Source organism: Heliangelus exortis, chromosome 1 (genome assembly GCF_036169615.1).
Source record: "Heliangelus exortis chromosome 1, bHelExo1.hap1, whole genome shotgun sequence".
NCBI lineage: Eukaryota > Metazoa > Chordata > Aves > Apodiformes > Trochilidae > Heliangelus > Heliangelus exortis.
In genome coordinates this window covers 191,809,557-191,831,806 of record NC_092422.1, presented here as the reverse complement: position 1 = coordinate 191,831,806, position 22,250 = coordinate 191,809,557, and the positions used below count along the sequence as shown (strand labels likewise).

Here is a 22,250-nt window from a genome sequence, read left to right as displayed (position 1 = left end):
CAAACTCCCCCATTTGCATCCTCTTCTAGGAAAACAGAAACTCTTCTTCCCCAAATCCAGATTTAGTTGGGCTACATCTTTTTTTTCAGTGGCTCAGAGCCTACCATGCTTCAATCTTAACACAGAAAATCCTATTCACAGATCCAGTTTTCCAGTCCCTGATGCAAAGTGTTTTAAAAAAAACACAGTTCCTGCATATGTTACTCCTGCACTTCACTCCCTCAGTCATATCTAGCAGTAAAATGCATACAAATGCCAAAAATACGTAGTGTTTCTGAGGCTGATTGTTATTAATATTGTTTTGTTTGGGGTTTTTTAGCTGTAAACCTTTTTGAAGTGCCTAGCAGACAGCAAGAGGAGCAGCTTTGGAAGGGGGGGAGACAACTTTGAAATCCACGGAGCAGAAGCTTTAATCTCCAGTTGTGACTGACATCAAACAAAAGTGCAAAAACTCCCTTTGTTCTTGTGCACAAAGGGTGTGTTTGTTGTTTGTTCAGGGTAAGTGAAAGGCCCCCATGAAGTCCCACTGAAGATGTTTAATGAATCTGGCAGCCTCCAAGCTGTCTCTTCTACAGAGTAATCCTAACGACAGACCCATCACACATAATTTAACAGAGTGTGACACGACAGCCTCTGCTCAGGAGAGACCTTGGAGAGGGAATACTTTTATTACTCAACAGCACAGGCCCCTTAGGGTCAGTGTTGTGGAGCAGAGCTCGTGTTGGTGGTGGTCACACTTTCGTCTGTGAATTGAGGAGATTTACTCGCTCAGGTATCGGTTGTTAAGTTTCCTAAACATTGGCTTTGAACTTGGGGCTAAAATTGAGTGAATTGTACTATCTGTAGTGCAGGGGGGCTGGGATTTTGGCAGCCTCAGCTTGTAGTAGAAGTCAAAATCAAGAATATCAAAGAAAGGAGGTCTGCTACCAAAATCAGGCCAAAAGGGGACATCGGTTTTAGGGGAGGAAGGGAGAAATAGCATCAATTAGGAGTGGAACAATAATGGAAAATATTATAAAAAAGACAAACAACTGAACATTTCTTATACATGAGGTCAGTTAAGGGTTGCCATATATATTTATATATATATGTGTGTGTGTGTGTCATCTTTTTATCAGTTCATCTTATCAGTTTTTGGATTGCTAGAATAGAGATGACCACAGTGTGTGTCTTTAACCTGTCTAGTCCTTTCTATGGTTTAATGTTTATAACCTTTGGTATTGCAGAAATTGGACTGTTTGCTACCAAGTTGCATGTTTTGTTGTCAGGGTAAAGATATTTTATGTGGCTGGCAGCATGTAGAGTAGCTGGTGTGTGCCTTTATGGTCTGGGCATCTATTGCCTGTGAACGAGGCAGAAAGGACTTAAATGCTCTCTGGACTGGCGTGTTCAGGGGGGAGTAATACCTGAGTGCCTTGCTCTTCTCTCAGCAGATTCTGTTTTCAAATCTGTCTTGTGGTGCATGTGTAAATTTGAGCAATTCACTTAACTTTTCTGTGTTGCCACTTCTATAAAATGGGCATAATCTTGTTTACCTACTCTAAGCTAAATTACAGAGGGGAGTGTGACTGTTCACTGAAGCAGAGCCTGGAAAGAAAGAAACTCTTGGAGAACACCACGTTTGGAGTTCTTTTTTTCCCCTACTTCTCTTACGATGTAATTCACATTTTATCCCCACTGCTCATTATAAATGCCAGATTTATTTGTATTGGAAATCTCTGCTGCTCCAGGGACTGTGGAAGAGCTATGCACCACCCACTCTTACATCTTATCCCCATGCCAAGCACCAAGCAGAGCCCCAGCCAAACCATCATGTCTCAGGTCTGGTGACTGGGATTCAGACTGGGTGCTGAAACAATGGTGATATCCAGGAGCACAGCCCCTTTCTAAGAGCTCTGCCTGCTGTCACTCTTTGAAATAATTCCTTGTTCTCTCTTGAATTGCAAAAATATTGTAGGATCTATCTAAAATAGCATTCCCTGTTTCCCTCCCTTCTCCCCCTACCCCTTAATCAGATGTCCAAAATCAAGTGCCTATGTTCTCTGCTGACAAGCACAAGGGGATTAGGTTTAACAGAACTGGCTCAAGGTTTTGTAAAATGCATCTTGGAGCTTGAGCTCTGAACGAGCCATAAAATTCCTCCCACGAGGTAGAAGTAAAGTTTCTGCAAGACTGGATCAGAAGTTAATAATGTTTTTTTAGGTTATTTTTTTTTCTTGCTTCCTAAAAGGTGCTACAAAAACATCTGATTTTTGGAGATGCTGCAAGCCTAACAATGACTTAATGTAACCATTGTGTAAAAAATCACCAATGTGTTTTACCACCAGCAAAAAGAACTGCTTCCTGGCCTGCATGCAAACCATTTGGAGCAATTAGCATGTAATTTAATTTGCATTAATCAGCACAAGGTCAGGAAGAAATTAACTTTGGGTGTAGATTTTACATATAACAGCATATAAGAAGAAGAGAGGAACTGTTTTTACAGGGTGTTAATTTGGAGTTAAGTGCATTCAGCAAGTTTTGCAGGGTTTGGCTTTGCAGAAAAGAGACGAATGATGTGGATTTGGGAACACTGAAAGCACAAAATGATGTGGCGATTTACCAAGCATTTAATGTTGCAATATGTAAAGGCTTTAACAGATTTCTTGGCACTTGTAAAGATCAGAGTGCAGGTTTGGATTTTTTTTTTTTTTTTTTTTTTTTATTTTTTTTTTTTTTTTTTTTTTTTTCTTTTCTTTTCTTTTTTTAGCATTGAACACAGTGCTGGCACTGAAGGGCTGTGTCTGGCTGAACAGGGATGGGGTCCCCCAGGGCTCTGTGCACAGACCACGTGTTAAACCAAATGATCCAACAACACAGACAGATATCCGAAAAGTCCAGATCTCTGTGCAGCTCCACAGCATTAACCTTAGTGAGCCCTGAAGTGGGGGGAATTTAGGCAGATTACTTATTTCCCTGTGCACCCTCTTCCCTCCTCTGCCATTTCATTTCACAAAGTCTACTGGGGCTCCATGAGCCTTTGGTACTAGCAACATGATAAGATTGTGATAAACCCACCATTAGAGAGAAAGAAATTGGTTTTGACAAGTGGCATCTGAGTATCTGGTTATGGCAAATTAGCTGCAGAGGGGTCTGGTGTATTTTAGCTATAGTAAGGGGGTAGGTGAAATATGGCTGCTCTTGTACTTTTTTCTTTGAATGAAGAGCATTTATCATTTTGGGGGCATGGAAGGTGTCTGAAAGTGAGTCTCTGCTTTGCACCTGGGTTTTTTTGTTTGTTTTTCTGGTTTTTTTTTCCACAGGATAATCTCAAGACACTTTGGAGCTCCCACATGCACCTCTGTAGTCCCCAAATATCTTTGTCATACCAGGGCTGGAAAGAACCATGGGCAGCACTGCACAGCCCATTTCAAGAGGGAATACCATTGCCAGGCCTGAACTCTCTGCCTAAATATTCTTCTAGAACAGGATTTGGGGACAAAGTAGGCATGGAGACCTCTCATCCAGTTGTTTACGCTTAACTAAGCTGCTGAGGTTGACCCTGGTTCATTTATGCTTCTTGCTTAGTCAAAGGGAGATCCATGATGGGTTGAATTGGAATTGATTTGGAAGCCAAAGGTGATTATGCTCCTGAGCTTCTGTAAGGTGGGCAAAGTGCAATAGTCAGGCCAAAGCATGTCTGAGGGAACCAAAGAGTTTTGTCAGGTGAAGTGCAGTAACTTCAGGACTCAAAATTAGGATCCAGTTTGTTCACAAACTGGTATCACACCTTGATCAGATAGCTTAGTTTCGCATGAGCCTTCATCCCTCTGTGGCTTAGGTGCTTTGATCATCCACTGAAAATAGTGGGAACTTAGTGCTTACATCATCCACTAAAACTAAAACTGGTGGGAACACTGTACCTGCCATGGCAAAGAGCTATTTGCAAATGGAGTTCCCTATTCCACATGCTGCTTTCATTGCCTCAGTAAGATTTAGGCAATGTTTTGCTTAGCTCACTGTTAAAAAAAAAAAGGTATGCAATATTAATAAATAATAATGATTAATAATAACAAAAAGTAAAATTAAAAAATAAATTAAAAAAATAATAATAAAAGCAAATTTGAGATTGATACTTTTCAAAAACTTGCACTGTGATGTTTTAAGGAGCCCCTTAGCCCCTTAGCCCCTTAGAGTTCTTTATGGCCAGGTTTTTCGTCATGGTTTTTCAACTCTCTCCATCTTCTGGGTGTTTTTACAGGATCTGATTTATTTCTTCCTCTCCACAAATCAACATCCTAACTGAACCACAGGCCCGATGACACTGGTCCTGTGAATTTGGGCACTAGAATTGCAAAAAATCACTATTTTTTAACATTTTGCACAAAACCATCAAGTGTTAGATTACACAAGAAAGGTCAGAGAAAAATGTATTGTGCAGTAAATCCACCTGAAGATTTATATCCCAGTTCTTTCTTTTTAATCAATGCTAATAGATTTTTAAAGACAAAAAGAGGAAGAGAGGAAGGAAGGGTATCCTTTGGATAACAAATGTTAGGTAGAGAGTTTGAAGTATTAAAAAAGTGAGGTGATTTTTCTTCTTTTCTATCATGCAGTAAAATTGATCAGGGAGGCTAAAAGCTGCTTAAGCAAGTGTTTGTACTAATTTATTTACAAAAAAATAATAATTATTTTGTAGTTATTAGTTTTATTTTTATGGCAGCTGTATAGAAATTGATCAACTTCCACCCCTTCAGAACATATATAAAAGGAAATACATATTCTGTAAATAATCCTTTGTTCAAAATTACCAGTTAATGAAACAACAGAAAATCACTTCATGTGATTTGAATTATACAACTTGCAGTTTGTTTCCCTTCCATATGGGGTAATGCTACTTTACCTGCCTTTTCAGGCAATCTGATGGATCATGAGTTGTTCTAATAAATTCACATCACACTGGACAGTGTAGGGTAAGCTCCACTTACCCCCTCACGTTCATTGCTAAGGTTCTCTTGGTGCATGTGTCTACTCGTCTAGACACAAGATTCAAGAAATTAAACTCCTACCTGATTTCCACTTGTACATGAGTTTCTGTTGAACATCACTTTCTTTGGTAATATCTTGTTTTTAAATATCCATCTTATTCCCTAATGTTGGATACATTTCATGGAAGTGTGAAACGAAACTTCTGTGTAGAGAATCATCAGATCACTTAAAAACAGGCTTGATAGAACTGTTAAATATGATTTTTAAATTTTTTTTTTCCTAATTTTAACTTGGGAGGATGACTAGCTATTAAATTCTTATCTGTAATTATTAACATTATTCATGTTCATTCTTAGCTGTTGATACACAGTTTATAAAACATTTGTATATATTGGGCAAGTTCTCTTTCTTTAGACTGTGCTCATAAGGACCCAAAGTCTTTGATATTCCACATGGAACATCTAAGAGTGATGATCTTGGCATTACTACAAGTTTAAAAAAAAGATATTCCTGTTTAGGCAGAGCAGGTTCTACTTGTACCTTAAATAGACTTTAAATTAAAGCAGAAAATAAATTATTCTATAACCAGCTGTGTTTGTTCTCTCCCTTCTTTTCTCTCAGTCTTTTAGATCTCGTTCTCCATGGCCTCCTCTGTTTCTCTTTGCTCTTTTGATCAGTTTTCTCCTCCTTCCCTTTGGTTGCAGGCCAGATGTTCTTATGACATGTAGATCTTTCCAAATACATTATTTGCTTTGTAGAGTAGCCATGTCTGCAATCAAAATCTGGCCAGTTGTAAGCTGTTTCCAGTGATGTATTGTCTTTAAAAAACACACTGATGTGTGTTTGTGTGTTAGAACTTGTGACTTGCATAAGATGCAATTTTTTCCCCTTCCCTGTTGAAGCAGAGAGAAGCACCAGAGCACATTTTTTAAATAAATAGGGGAGGTTTCTTTCTTCTGGTGCCTCTCTCTTCCAGATGCTGAGATGCACTGAGCCAGCGCTGCTGAATGCGGGAAGGAGGCAGGGGACGCCTTTTCTAACAGAGAGAAGCAGTGGGTACCAATCCTGCTGTGTGCTTTAAATACAAAACTTTTTTATTTCCCCCTCTGCCCAGATATTAATCTGCAGGATTTTATACATTTTTTTTTTTTTTTTTTTTTTACTTCTGCGGGATTTTGTACATTTTGCACTTCTGTGTTTTCTGCATCTGCTATTTAATTTTTTGATGCTCCTTAGATGCTTCCAAGTGAAAAAGTGGAGCTGGAAAAGATCTCTTGCATTATTCACACTGACCTGTAGGTTTGGAAGTAATTGCTGCCCCCATGACTCAGACAGGAAAGCTAGGCATAACATCTAACAGATTTACCAAAATAGACAAAAGGAAATGTGGGCAAATGTTGGACTGGTAGAAAAACTGCTTAAAAAAAGACAACCTACAATTTGTTGCTTCTCTTCTCTGCAGAAGCTTGAAAAGAATTTGCAATATGCAACTGCCTCTACAACTGATAGATACGGTTTTTCCATGAAATTATGTCATGATCCATACTGGTGAGGAACTGTGTCTCTGTGTCTTGTGTTTCATAGAGAAACTTCTCCAACTCCAAGTACATGCATAATAAAAATAGCAAATACAGGGAAGTCAGTCTTATACCATGTGGTTACTGCTCTCCTGATAAAAGTAGTATCTTATATGTCAGATTGCTGTAGTTAGGGAACAAATTTGGTCTTCTATGTACAGCTATCTTAGAGGCTGTATAAATAAAAAATAAATCAACAGAGGAAGCAGAGACAAACATGCAATAATTTGTTCTAGATAAAAAAAAAAAAAAAAAAACAAAAAAAAAAAAAAAAAAAACCTCAGGAAGAGCAGAGGTAAAGCCTAATGAGATACTACTTTTTGAGTTACAACCCATTTCTTGCAATTCAGATTAACCAGTGAAATGGTCCAGAGTACTCTGGTTCTTGCAGAACCTGGTCTCATGCTCCACAATTTCATAGAAGCATAGGATCACAGAATGGTTTGGGCTGGAATGGACCTTAAAGATCATCTAGTTCCAATTCCTCTGCCATTAGCAGGGACACCTCCCTAGAGAGGTTGCTCCAAGCACCATCCAACCTGGCCTTAAACAATTCCAGGGGTGGAGCAGCCACAACTTCCTTGGGCAACCTGTGCCAGTGTCTCACCAGCTTGCACTCAAGAATTTTTTTCTAATGTTTAACTTCTTCCAATTTAAAGCCATTACTCCTAATAATTCCCCATCTCCTGCTTTCCTGTAGCCCTTTCAGGTACTGGAAGGTCACTACAAGATCTCCTTGGAGCCTTCTCTTCTCCAGGCTGAACAACCCTAACTCTCTCAGCCTGTCTTCATAGCAGAGGTGCTCCATCCCTCTGGTCATCTTCGTAGCCCTAACAATGTAAGAGTTGCAGGTGATGTGTTGCTCATTTTTCCAGCATATTTTTGGAGGAGACACCTAAATCAACTCTCTGCTTTCTCAAAGCATGCTGGAAAGCCTTCACATGCACCAGTTCTGAAGCTGAGGCCGTTTTCCTTTCTGTTTCCAACTTTTCATGGGCGTAACTGCTTCAGACCTGATAGTCTTGCCTCAGCTACAGCTTGATTGCTGTTGATGTCCTGCAGGCAGGTGACAGCTCCATCTGGAAGTGCCAGACATGCTCCAGGTATCTGGGCTGCACGGGCACAGCAGTCACAGCGTGCTGGCTTGCTGGCAATGCTGAAACAGAAATATGGGATTTCTCACCTTAGCTTTAGGCGTGTAGGTGGGATTCATCATTCCTAATATATGTATCTAAAAGTTAGGGATCTAATCCCTTTGAAGTCAATGGCGAGAGATGGTAATGCTCTTTTAGTATAACTAATCTCTCCTCTCTGACAATAGGGAAACCCTAGATGACTAGCTTAGACTAATTGCTCAACTTCAAAGGCAGGATTTAGCCATCTAAAACAGTAAAATGCTATCAGATTAAAGAGTAGCTTTTCACACCTATGCAAAACAAATGTGATTTGAGCCTAAATAACTGTACAGAACAGCAGATAACTGAGACTTAGGCTGCAAGCCCCTCTTGTGAGGAGAAGACGTATTTTAAATGCTTGTGTGACTACAATAACACACTGTTTGATACAGTTTTTAATCTTCTGTATCATTGTCACACTGCTCTGGAGTTTATTGGGTTTTTCCATTTTAAAGATGCTGATGTGAGCAAGAGGTTAATTGGCTTCCATGAGATCTGACATGGGGATGTGTGGTGAAATGGGGAAATGAATCAAGGCTCTCAATTCCTCTTGTGATCGCACTCATGATTTTTGGGCTGTTTTCCTGGATATTTGTCCACCATTTTTCTATCATAAAATGTTGTTCATTGCATGGCTCGTAGTATTGCCCTAGTGTAGAAAAATATTATTGTATTTTGAGCTTATGAGTATTTCTAAAATACTGTAAGCAAATGGAGTTGTCAAAGAATAAACAGAGGTAGAAGCAGAGAGAAGGCGGCGTATTTTTCACTGATATAAATTACTTACTGTTGCTGGTTTGCCACAGAAATTTTGATCCTTTTGCCTCTGTAAATTACTGGTATTCCTGTGGCCTTTCAAGGGTTTGCAACATCACATAATTAGTTTAGCAAACTCATAGGCCATACGTAGAAGACTTGGGTTTACAGTAACTACAGAGCAATTAAACTATTAAACTTCCACTATGTCTAATTTGTGCCATCTATACGTATCAGCTATGAATTTACAAACTTTTCATGCTAAATATTGAATTTAAGCCTCACAGCTGGACTTTCATCTTGAAAGATGCCAGATAGCCCTGTGCATCTGTTTTAATCTTCCCTTTAGCCATATTATTTTAAAGGCACTCCTGCTTAGTGCATCTTACAATTGAAAATAAAACTCATATTCCCTCTCATCCTCAGCAGCTGTGATCCCGCTGCAGATGTTCTTCTGTCAGATGTTTCATTATGTGTCAGTAGAAAGCTTAGGTTCTTTTTGTCTGTGTTCCCACTTCCGGGATTTTATTTTCAGGTTTTTTTTTTCTTTTTTTTTTTTATTTATTCCTTTGGCTGTAGATGAGTCCTTCCATAATACTCCACTTTATGTCCTGTTGCTGCTCCTTCTCTTTTTTTCTAAGAACAGAAATGATCAAGAACTTGCAACTGCGCGGAGCCACCCGACAGAAGCCCATTGATTCCCACCAAAGGGCTCTGTATGAGCCATTCTACTCCTGCTTGAAAAGAAAGCTTTGTTCCCTCAGCTGGTAGTGTCTTAAGATGCTGATCCTTGCCATATTTTTGGAAAACTGTAGCAGTTTATCAGCCTGTTTGACACTTCCCCTTCAGCTGTATATTCTGTAGCATACTCTGGCATTTGCCTCCTCTCATACATCAAGTCCCACCAGCACGAGACTGGTCTGGAGCAGCCCAGGCATCACGGTGAGTTATGCTGGGCAAAAGTCACTTGGAGGTGAAGAGTGAAGGAGAAGGAGGAATCTGGAGAGCTTGGTGGCCATGCCTGAAATGGTAGTAATGGATTTAGTATTTAGGGCAGGAGGAATGGGATTTGTCATGTTGGATGAGTATTTTCCTGGCTGCCTTCTATGACTGCTCAGATATTTTTAGCATGGAGTACCTGCTGCGCCGTCTCGGTTGACCTTGGAGCGTGACATTTTAACATGGAATTGGTTTGAATTGCTAATCATTAAAATGATTTATTATTTTTTATTGCAAGAGCAACTAGAATTCCAGCCATGTTTTGCAGATGTAAAGGGAAGCAAATTGAAACCTGTCTTCTCTTGACTTGCAGTCCTTCATGATATCTGTGTTCCCCCAAACTCCTGTATTCAGCTCTTTCTCGGTACATCATTAAAAGTAGATTATGCCTAAGTTTGGTTTTAAACTTGTCTTTTGGTCATTTGACAAATACTGTGTAAGAACGACAGAAAGTAATCCCGGAGTCTCACAGTGCTCAATGAGAAGTGTAGAACAAAAGGATCATTTCTGTTGCAAACAATTTATGACCTTAATAGAAGTTTACAGCTGCTATCAGAAAGGCACGATCTCGCTGTCAGTATATTTATACTGGTGATTGCTCCCTTTGCCTTCATTCCTAGACTCAGGTTTACCATAAAGATTAAGCCCTTAAATGCCAGCTTCTGTTAAGGAATTAGAAGCAGCAGCACTGCATCAGGATATTGTAGCAGTATATTTTAAGGCAGTATTATATATAATGTAGGAAAAGACATTCAGACCAACCACAGGCATAACTAGAAGTCTACAAAAGTTTGAATTCAAATTTTGGGGTCAAGATCTATTTTCAGCTCAGTGTATTTGAAACCTACTGGCCTTTTTGACTACTTGGCAATTTTTGTCAATTCGTGGTTTTTTGAGTTTTGCACGTTACTCAATTAACAGAACACCAGAGGAAAAGACAATCATTTTTTGAGATGCATTTTAGTGTGACAGTGATATAAGAAAGGCTTTGACTGAAAAAAGAATTAAGGTCTTGCTGAATTTTCAGCGTCTCCTAAATAAGCATGTACTTAAGTATCATCTGATGTAGATTTAAAAAAAAAAAAAAAAATTAAACCAAATTAAACCAACCATCCTCCTGGTGCAAAAGTAGCTGCATGGTTTAAATATTTACCCAGCAGAAGTTGAAACCGAAATGTGAAAATAAACCTCACTTTGAATACCTTGGCAACTGGGAAGCCTACAACCTCTTTCTACAAATTACACAGCAGATCTCCCAAGTAGGGCCAAAGAGGCTGTTCCTCTGAAGTCAGTGTCCCACTATAGTTCTTTTCATACATAGGAAGTGAGTAAATCATTGAATAATGCAACACCCTTTCCTGTCTGCGAGAACTCTGCCAAAACCAAGACTAAGGGTCTGGGTTAAAGCAAACTCTGTTACTTGGTAACAGAGTTTTCTTATCAGAGGGGTTGTAAAAAAAGAGGGATTTTGTATTTGTGTTTTGGAGGGGTTAAGATTGGCAAGAAAAACTGAAAACTTGAGGAAGAGCCCCAGATGCCCGAGTTAATACTCTCTGGTCTCTCTGATATGAGCTGGCAGGTCCCATAAAGCCACTCAGCCCTGAACAGGGAAGGGAAGAAGGGTGAGAGCAAGAGCTCCAGCTGCGACTCCAGAGCCCCAGAAAGAGCTTCTAACCCAATTCCCTTAAAGTGCACAAGCCTCTCGAGCCACAGCATCTCTTTACCACTGTATTCACTGAGTTTGCAGGGCAAACAAAAGATCCATATCAAGCATGCATCCTTTCCGAGGGAGCAAACCTGCCCTCATTCGCCCATAGATTTCGCTCTGCTTATCTTTCAGCTATATATATAGAGATATATTTATATATTTAAAATTTTTTTAGAGGGGAGGTGAAAGGGTTGTTGCTATTTTTTTTTTTTTTTTTTTTTGGATGGTAATTAAGAGAGCTAACACCAGCTAGGCTAACGTGAACGCAAACAAGACCCCTATAGGCAGCACAGTGCATTAATGTAAAATATGCCCAGACAACATAACTTGTCAGAGAGGATTATTTCTGCTTAGTGAATCTGCAGGGGCCCCTTTGCTCCACCACTCAGCGTCTGACTAGAGAGAGAAAGAGAGAAAGAGTAGCCATTAGTGAGTAGCTACTGTGGCATTGATGTTTGAGCGCACTTCTGAACTGGCTTTTGTTGAGAATATCGGTGCAGAAAGCATGCGCTGTCCCAAATCCGCTGTTACTATGAGAAATGAGGAGCTGCTTTTAAGGTATGTTGTCTCCTTTGTTTTAACGCGTGCTTTCGAGTTGCCTGGGCCCGCTGCAACTAGAACCGTGCTGTGGATTAAGTACTTTCCCTATTTAAAGGAAAAGACAAGACAGGCATTGCTGGGTGCAAGGAGCATTTTCCACCTAGTTAGAATCGCACATTTCATGTATGACGACAAATGTACGGAGAGGCAAGGAGGGAAAAAAAATAAATATATAGTGCCTTTTTTTCCCCCCCCCCACCTAAATGAGAGCTGGTATTTCTTGTATCACCTCCTTTGCAATATTTCTGCCTGCTTCATTATTATGCACTGAGCATGGAATAAGCATGGAAAAAGCTCAGGGAGACTCCATATTAGAGCTAGTGCCCTAAATACCACTTTAATTTTCACTTAGCCTATGTAAATAGTTAGTAATGCTCCATCTAGTCTTTTCCACTTGGAGATGTTTTAAAAATATCGAAATACTCCCTTCTGTGGGGTTACACATATATTCTTCATGTTCCAAGGTTTAGAGGGGGGCCAGCATCGACTACTCTTTTCAGGCACACACACACACGCAGACACGCACATACACACCGAATTATGCTGGAATTGGCACCCCGCTTTGAAAAATGTAGTCTTTTGTTTATTTGCTAGCAGACATTGTAGCATTGAATACATCTTTTGGTCTGACAATGGGACAGCTGAACAATGGTGCTGTCAAACTAGCTTAATGTATGTCTGGCGATGGGGTGGGTTGGTTGTTTTTTTTTTTTTTTTCCCATTCCTTTTCTCGGCCCCTTTTTCATTTCCCTTAATCTTTTTGTATATACGATAGAATACAAAGTGTATTGCCTGTTTTGTGATGGTTGTTTCGTTTGATATCTGCTGCTAATAGTGCAGGGAGGGGGAGGTTTGCATCTTATAAATTATGTCCATTGCATTAAGTTGGAGATTTATTACTAACCTCGCCTTTAACTGTGGCGAGAAAACTTATTGATTCTGAAAGCTTACAATACTGCTGTCAATCTGGCAAATACACAGTTGCCAAATGTGCCCTTGCCTGATTTTATGCCTGATCATATCAACTTTAACTGCTATTTTGCAGATACTGTTTCTAATTTTGTTTAGATAGTGAAAATGCAATAAAAATGATAAATCAGATCTCAAAGTGGGAACCCATGCTACTTTCCATTTTTATAATCCAACTATTAGCATAGGTTAGAATTAATTAGCATACACAGAATAATTTACCTAGATGATTCCTATCCCAAAATCTAACAAATTATTCATATGACATTTCATGAATTATCTCTCTGGTTAGACAGCCATAGTTTAGCATGAGAACAGTTAACAATTTAGGGTTTGAATTTGGCAAAATGCTCGTGTACCTTATGCATAATGAAAAGAAATTGTTACAAAGCTTCTGAAAAAATGTTGAGTTACTACTTGGACAGCAGCTTGTGTCTTAAATAAAATATATTGTCACCAGTCTGTGGAGTTTCTGAAACTATTTGAAGTCGTTAAATACTTTGGATGTTAAGCAAATGTAATGTATTACTTTTAGTGATAATGGTAACAATTTTCTAAGGAAAAAGATATTTACCAGTGGTTTGCATTTTTTTCCTTAGATCAGTTAACTGTAGGGACTTTGTTCCTTTTTTTTTTAACCTGGTTTCTAGTACATGATTTATATGTGGGATATCTTGGACCCCTTAATTAAAAAAAAAAAAAAAATTATTGGTAGCAGTCAGGTCTCTAAAGCATGTCTTTTCAACAAAAATAATGTTTAATGGGGAGGCTGTGAGTACTTGCTCTGTTTTCTTACATTTTTAAAATTGTTGTTGCATTCTGTTCCTTTCTGTGTTGAGATGGTATAAATCAACTGGAAAGAGTTTATGTGGAAAAAAAGGAAATATTGCATAAAATACATTAGGAGCCTAGAGGTTATGGATTCTCAGGCAGTTCTTGCATGCTGTGTTTCGTGCATAAACATGAAGAAAGCAAGGATGTTGTTTAGTATAGTAGGACCATGTTATAATTCACTTTCTTGGAAGAACTTCTTTTGAGATAACATTAACTCATTCACAACTGCTCTGCTCTGCCAGAACTAGAGGGAGGGTATTTTTTTTTTAGCAAGTTCTCCTTCAGCATGGCTTTTTGAGCAGCTGCTGCCCTTTGTCAGTGGCAATAAAGTGAAACCCTCATTCTGGGTTGCTTGGAAATGCCCCCGTAGTGTAGGGTGAATGCCACTTTTGTAGCAGACACTGCCAGACACCTGGGCAGCATCCCCAGCCGCCACTTTTAAGGACCGTTCAATACTAAAACAGTTTCCTAAGTGCTCTTCTCACAGGTGAGTTCATACTAAACTTACAGTAGTTCCTATGTTTGCAGATAAAATGCTGTCTAAAAGACATATACTACAGATTTTTGTCTTAGATTAACAATTACTTTGTTCTTTTCTAAGGGTGTTTTCTGACATTGCATTCACATCAAAGAATAATTTTTGAATTGTTCTGTGTGAACCCTACTCCTCAAAAATTTTCTATGAGTACTTACTTAAATGCTGCTTTTTTTTTGAGCCATAACAATTACTATTAACATAGAAGCAGGTGAAGCAACTCTGTATCACAAGCCGTTTCTTAGCATGCTTTAACTCAAGTGTTGTCTTCTAAGTGACTATGTAGGTTTAGAGATCCTGTGCATGAACATCACAGGTGTCCTCAGTGTTACCTGTTTCAAATCTCACCCATTCACAAAGCAATGTGGTGCCTTGCAGTTGTCAAACTTGGCAACATCTGTTTCCACAACAGCACTAGGAGAGCTAATTCTGGTGCTGCATGAGTTGTTATTTTTCTTGCAATGACCAGGTGTAATGGCAAAAAGAAAGACTGTCCTTGCTCCTACCTCTCAGAGCAGGACAGCTCTTAACCTGGGAACTGCCTTTCCACACTGCCATAGGAAATGCAAGTGAATTTTTATTTATGTATTTACTTATTTATTTATTTATTAGCTTATAGTCTTTGTCTACTTTTTTTTTTTTTTTTTTTTTTTCCAGATTCATGAACCACAATCTCTAACATCAACATGTTAATATTCTCTTTGTTAAATGCGAGTAAAACTGAAGTGTTTCTGTTATCAAATTTAAGTATATAAGATTGCAAACTATACCTTTGGGGCTGAAAAACAAAGGAGAGAATTCAATTAATATTCATATCTAGAAGTTTTGCTGCAAGTGTAGATTGTGCTTGAATACTTAAGAAGTCATTCAGGAGTGAATCAATACTAATTATTGTAATCAGGAGGGTTAATTAGCTGAAGATGCTGCTGATGGAAAGTTCACTGCTTACAGCCCTGAAAACACCTAAGTTGATGAAATCTGAAAGCAAGATGTCTAAGAGGACTTTGTGTGGAGAGAAAAGCTTGGCTTTCCTTTGGCATTTCAAGAGCCAATTGTTCCAAAGGGGAAATGTGGCTTGTACTTTGTGTTTTGCATGGTATTAATTCAGGGGGTATTAGAGGATGCAGCTAAATCTGTCTTGAAGATATTTGTGGTAGTTTCTCATTAAATGCAAGTACCATTTTGGATAACCTGTACTGTCTCTGCAGCGTTCATTTGTAGATTACCATAAATAAATATGGATAATCTTATGCGTTTGAAATCTGGGAACACTTATTTTATTGATTACTTTTTTTTTTTTTTTTTTTTTACCATTTATATGCAGACAAAGGGTCTTTACATGGCATGTGTACATAAATTATGCATGCTCTGTACCTAAGATAGGTGTACATCTGTGTGCATATGTACACACGTGCACATAAGCTTGAAGATGTTTTCATTGAGGGTGTTTATTTCTATAGTCCTTTGCCCCCAAAACTCCCACTCTGTTTCCATCTGCATAAAAAGTAATCAACTACATATAATTCAGAGGACAGTTATTGAACAAGTAGCTCATGAAATTTAAGTTAGATGTTAAGGAGTAAAGACTGAAAAGAATCGACTGGAGATAATCCTTTTCTCTTAATTAGAGCAGTTGTGTTTCTAAAAGTGAGCATTACTGAATTCAAGCAAAATCCAGCTATATAAAATCTTTCTCACAACTAAATTGCAAGATTTTTTTCTTAAACACCAGGTATTTTGAGTTGTTTTTTTCCCCTTTTCTCTAGTTATATCTATTAAGGTTATAACCAAGACGAATGTCTGAATGTTTATTCAAGTGGAAAAAAAACCCCAAACCAAACCACAAAAAATCCCTCTCAGTCACACACACTCACATAAACCCCCTGAAGTCAAGTAATGCTTTCAGAAGAAAAAAAAATCAGTTTCAAAACACATCCTTCTTTCCCCTCTAATGACATTAGAGATTATCACGTGCAGGTGCTATTTATCTTTGCAACTGCTTCCCTATGACTGTTTTACTGCTTCCAACACATTTACTTGTATGTCAGCCATAGAAAAGGTAACTGAAAATGGCAGCTGTTGAGAAAGCATGTCTCCATGCCTGGAATGACATGCATTATCAGGGCAGCAGGAGTTGCTGGCTCTACAGCCCATTTCTACTTGACCTGCCGAATGATTGGCTGCCTGGGATGGGGATGAATCACTGGAGTTTATGAAACAGGACTGCTGGCATCCTCACAGAGGAAATAAAGAGAATTTTTTTTTTTTTTTTTTTCTCCTCTGTGGCAAAAAGCTTTTTAAATTTGTTTTGTTTTGCTTTAGTGTAATTTCACCCTGCAGCAGAAGCAAACATGTCACTTAGAGTCACTTTAATAGTGTGCTTGGCAAGTTAATGATGCGCTGAAGGTTAACTACATTGCATGGAAAGGGGCAGGAGTTTTTCCAAATTTGGGGTAAATCTTGATCTGGACCCTAATTTTCTCATCTCTTACCCTGGCCTTGAGACTGAGATAGCACAGATAGTAATCAGCTTGAGCATGATGTACAAAAAGGATTTTAACTGTTCATACACACAAATTTGTTTTCTCTGGTAGTCTAAAGACCAGCGACCACCTCATGGGCTAATAGCAGACAGACCCATCTTCAGGGTTTCTAAACCTAATGGCTAAATTGGCATTTCTGGGAAGCACTGGCTACCAGATTTGTACTCAGTTTCTAGGTGGTTTTTAAAATTATATTATGCATCAAGCCCACATTACCAGATTAGGCTCCTATGAGTTGGTGCTTGTAGGAAAGTATCACAGGTCTGTAAACCTGCCAGTGCACTGACAAGGCTGACACAGTGTGGATCACAAGCAGCCCTGCAAAAAGCAGCCAAGTAAAAATGATCCTTCTATTTCAATTAAAACACCCAAAATTGTGTTAGGGAGTGGGAAAAGGAGAGAATTACTTGTTTGTGTCTCCATGTAGCACGCTGGGTGGATGAAGTGTTAGCCTACGACCCTTATTCAGGTAAAATAACCTAATTTTAAGTTAACTCTCTCTGATTCAAAGGAACAAAGTTCCCAATAAAATTGCTGTGGAAGTTTTAAATATGGCACTTCTATGAAGATAATGCTTTCTGCCATGACATTAGAGAGGTGTTTTTTTTTCTTGAGTCTTACGCTTTGCTGCCTAAGCTTTTTCTCCACTAGTTTTGAAAAGCAATTTGCATGCTCACATCTGCTATTAGACTTCTTCACCTTCCTCCGAATAATTGAGCTGCTGCTGGATGCTGGAGAGGCTGCAGCACTCCTGTTATTTAAGGCTCAGCCTTCCCGTGTCCCTTGCAAGGCTTCTGAAAGAGATGAGAGTGAACTTTTCCTGGCGGGAAGGGTGGGATGGGGAACTGTTGCTTGTGCCCTTTGGTGTGTGAGGGGTAAACGCTGTCCTTGCTCTGGAGTTCCCATGGCAGCAAAATCAGCAGGTCATCTTCAAGAGCAGCCTTTGAGGATGCCAGACAACAGTCTGTCACTGGGAAGAAGATAGAGCACAGGGTTGGAGGGGGTGAAAAACCTGATGGAAAATCAGCGAGAGGATACAGGCATTTACTATCCCTTTGAGACAAATAGAGGAGTGAAGTGAAATAGCAAGGGCTCCCATACGTAGATCATCTGGAAATTCAACCTTGCAAGTGTAGATAGCTGTGGATGATACAATAGCTGTGCTATGGAGCAAATTTAGGATTCAAATCCAGCACCTGCTCTCCCTAAAAGCTGCAGGTCACCATCTGAAGAATTAAGGCCCTCTAGAAAGGAAACGGTGCATTATCAGAGAAGTTAAATTTGTACGACATGATTTTCAACTGTAACAACTTTTTGGTTTCATTTTCCTTCTCTTCTGCCTAAAAATGATCTATTTTCAGCTATACTGTGAGGAAGAAGCTCACTCCAAAGCTTGAGAATTTGCCTGCATCATTTCAGCCCACATTTAATTTTAATGAGGGAGTTATATAACCCCTTTTAAAAATAACAAAACACTAACAGAACTGCATCAGCAACATCAGGTGTTCTGCAGTGCTGCTCCAATGAATCATATGGAGATCTGTCTGTGCACGGCTGATGAACATACATTTGACTCAGATAACCCCTGTCCCCCCAATATAGCAATCCAAAGTGATTACACTTTTTCCTAACCAGCCTTTCTCGCAAAAGGATGTCAAACTCTTTTCCTGCCCTATGAACCTCATGCTTTCAACATTTTTCCCTTCCAAAACTGTGTGATCATTGAGTTGAGTTTCTTTTCAGAAGTTGCAGATGAATTATTTGGGCTCTACCAAAGCAAAACATTTTGTTATACACTAAGCTGGGTTTAATGTTTTGCTTCAGAAAAGAAAGTCAATGTTTCTGTTTGTTGTACTGAGCCCCAAAGCTCTGAAATTGTTAAGAACAGCTTGTTCAACAGGCACCTCTGGGAGTAATAAACATATGACTTCATCAATATTCCTTTCAGAGAGAGAATTTTGGGGAAAAAAATTGAATCAGAGATTTTGATGCTGGTAAACATCTTGGTTGGGATGCAGTTCTTGACTTTAGGAAGGCTCTCATCCTGGTTGCTGGAAGGAGGGAAGGATCAGGATGCATTTGCCATGTCCATGTTCTTTCTCTTTGCATGCATTGCAAGCCATTATTTGATGTAGGATCATGGACTAGGTGGACCTTTGGCTCTGTCCCACGTGCCTGTTCTTACACTGTTCATTTAGGAGGAAAAAAAACAAAAACAGAAACAAAACCCAGGTACACTGCAGTTTTCTGCACATCTGAATGCCTTACATTTACTGCACAGTCCTTTTCTTTCTTTCCTTCATGTCTGACATTTAATGAATTCTGTCTGTGCAAAATAATGATGTCTAACCAAGATAGTTACTTTACATATTATCAGAGTGATTGTTTGTTATTTTTGAGGACTGACACGTATGCTGGGCACTTCACGAACAAATGAAGAGAAGAACTGTGAAATTTCCTACCTTAAAGATGTTACAATTTGAGTATAAGGTGAGGTGAAAAAGAAAGAAAAACATTTGGCAGAAGAAGATGAGAAGGGGAGATGGATTTTAACATTATAAGGATTCTGCTGTTGGAAATGGAGTGCACTGAGTTAATTCAGATACCGTAATAAACTCCTCAGATTTATTTTTTTTTCAAAAATAGGTCTACTTTTGACTTCCTGTCTCTTTTGATGTCTCTTATCCAACCTCTAGTCTTGCTAATGCCACATTAGAACTTCACACTTGCCTGTTGCTTTTGGAGTTGGAGCTGCCCTCCAGCATCACCAGTAACCCATTGTATTTAAGCACATCCTCACCTCTTCTTCCCAGATCCTACATCTCTCCTAATAACCAGCCCCCTCCATCTGGGCAAAATATCTTTAGAAATCTTGAATAAATATAAATTGAAGGAGGTTTTTTGTGCCTCCTAGTAGTTGTTCTTGTGGGTTTGGATGGAGAGAAGAAGGTTTTTTTGTTATAGAGGGCCTTTTCCCCTGCCCTTCAGAGGCTTAAGAGGGGCTCTTGCATATTGTGAGGATGGAGCAACACAGACAGGAGCACCAGATGTGTGATTTCTCCTATCCTAAGTAATACAATTACACCTTTTTTTTTATGTGGAGACAATATAATAGCCAAATCCAACCGTATTAAGTTCTTTCTTCCAGGGCTGTTTGGAAAGATGCCCTTTTTAACCATAAATAATGTGTCTGCTGACTAAGCAGGAAATCAGGTCTGCCCAGTGCACAGAGTGCCCCAGTTTGTCTCCTGGTTGAGTAGTGGTTGCTGACAGAATCAGTCAGTGGGTGAAGAGATAAGGTAGTTTATTAAAAAAACAAAAGGAAAAAAAAAAAAAAAAAAAAAAAAAAAAAAAAGAGGAAAAGAAAAAAAGAAAAAAGCAGAAAAAAGAGACAATGCCTGTTGTCAAGTTGAGATAAGACTGGGTTGACAAAAGTCTTGGTCTTGTGTCTATATGCACAAGGCACTACACAAAGGCAAGACCTCCAGATCAATACTGATGCTCTTCAGTAGGGCAGAAAATAAATAACAGGACAGTAAGACTCGGTCTTGCAAATATTTACTTGTTACTACTTTACTTTGGTATTTGCTAAATCCAGTGCTGAGCACCAGGGATAGCCCAACTGGAGCAAATGGTACTGGCCAGGTCCTGCTGAGCACTTTAATTATGCAGGATTGGGCCTTGGGGTCATGATTGACTATCCAAGTATTTCCATGCTATTAGCAAAAGAAGGGTTTCTCTCCAAATTAGCTTTTCATCAAAGCCTTCCAGCACATGTAGTGTCTGCCTTGTGCCATGAAATTTTGCCTAATTGTTTTTGGAGAGATTGAGTTATTACCCAGAAAACAGAACAAAGCCCTGATACCCACAGTGGGATGAAATCACCTCATAAGTGATATAAAATAGGAAGGAAAAAAAAAGTAGTGAGTGGGAAGTTTTACTATAGCAACCAAGTTTACATAATATCAATGTGCTTCAAGTGAAAGCTCTAGAAATGTTTAATTTGAGGTACCTTTTCACAGGAATAATTTTAAATGACGTTTATTTCTGAAAATTTCTGATTAGCTACAACAGCCTACAGAAGGAGGAGGGGGAGTCTCACAAGCAGATCACAATCTTAGATTTGAATATTAAAAATTCATTGATCAGTTTTAACCAATAATTAATTTTATTTTTAAAAGGGTTTTGGTCATATGGATTTTTTTTATTTCTTAAAATATGATGAAGGGCAAAACTGTTTTATGTTTAGTTTCGTTAATAAAAACAACTTATTGAGAGGTTAAGGCTTTATAATGCAAAACTTAAATCCAATGTTAGATCTAACTGTCAGAGGTAGATTTGTTACAAATAATCAGAGTATTCATAAATGGTAAATCAGTGCAGAATTAGGTCCATTACTTTCTGTCATTCAGAGAAATGCACTACTTTTTGTTTTAATTCTTTGCAGCGCATACACCATTCATTAGCTCTGACCAAATGCTTTCTGTAACTTGTGCGTGTGTATTTTTTTTTCTTCTTTTTTTTTTGTGCCCCTCCCTTTTTTGTCCCCCTAGACGTCTGCTAGTAAAAGTCATGCTGATGCCTTCCTCCCTTCCTTACATGCAGGTAGCTCACATCCCACCGCACAAACCAAAATGCTCTATTTTCTGCTATTAGCTAAGCTACTACTTTCAAGCTCATGGTGTGCCTGGAAGGTTATTTCTTTGTGAGAGATAGTGAACACCTCATTTGCATTCGCTAGCACTATCTGGACCAGATTTCTTTTTCCTCTTGCATTAGTGGAAGATCCTGAGTGAAGTCATTTGAGCCTGCTCCAAATTTACACCGCTGTCGCTGAGCTCTGCTTCTGCTGCCTCTGTTAGAAACTTGCTTTGATGCCAGAGATAAGCTGAATCCTGAGCATGTTCATTGGCTTAGGGAGGAATAAAGGATAGGATTTGAACTCTCTTCATGCTGCCTTCCAGGATTGGGAGAGAGTGAAGTCATTCGCAAACTTTCCTTGAAGCGCTTCCAACAGTAGCATTTCCTTGGCCTGATACTGGGGGAGCAAGTTGATTAAAAGAATTGGCAATTAAGGAAAGGGCGAGGAGGGGTCTGGAGGGGGGACATGATGTGAACTCCATGCTGGATTTGGCTGAGAGATCTGGAAGGGAAGGGGGTGGCTGCTCACTGAATGCCTGAAACCACAGGCAGTGACATCAAGAGCGAGCTCATACTCCACCGCTCAAACCCTGTCTTTCTCCAGCTGAACTTTGTGCAGGTTTGAGTGTTTTGCTGTTTTTTTCTTGGAGGAGGCATTCGCTTTTCAGAGGTTGGGTTGCCAGGAGAAATTGCACATAGCTCTGTGTTTGAAAAGCCACTTATGCAGTGACTACTTTGCAAAGGTGAGGTGGAACTGCTTCACCCGCCCTGCATGGAGAAACTGAGGCACGAGGAGTAAATCATGCAGCTGTGGCAGCAAGCAGGGTCTGGGCCTCTGAAATGAGGAGAGGCACCATTTATAGCTGGATAGGATTAGAGCCTGAGAATTGCTGATTCCAAATTCCATATTCCTTCCTCAAAAGTGCCATATGCTCCACCAGCTGA

The 22,250-nt window shown here is 39.2% G+C and overlaps 1 protein-coding gene across 6 annotated transcripts in view; it reads left to right on the top strand.

The window, feature by feature from the left end:
• The window catches only part of CELF2 (CUGBP Elav-like family member 2), a 374,712-nt gene that overhangs the window by 108,646 nt on the left and 243,816 nt on the right, over nucleotides 1-22,250 (top strand). The window contains exon 1 of one of the 6 annotated variants that reach the window (XM_071734169.1): nucleotides 11,504-11,741. The exons of 3 other annotated variants lie outside the window; for them this stretch is intronic. In XM_071734169.1, coding sequence (XP_071590270.1) covers nucleotides 11,635-11,741 — 107 coding nt within the window. In that variant the 5' untranslated portion in view covers nucleotides 11,504-11,634. Of the gene's footprint in view, nucleotides 1-11,503; nucleotides 11,742-22,250 lie in introns of those variants that run through there. 2 more of the 6 variants (XM_071734166.1, XM_071734167.1) reach the window with 2 other exon arrangements.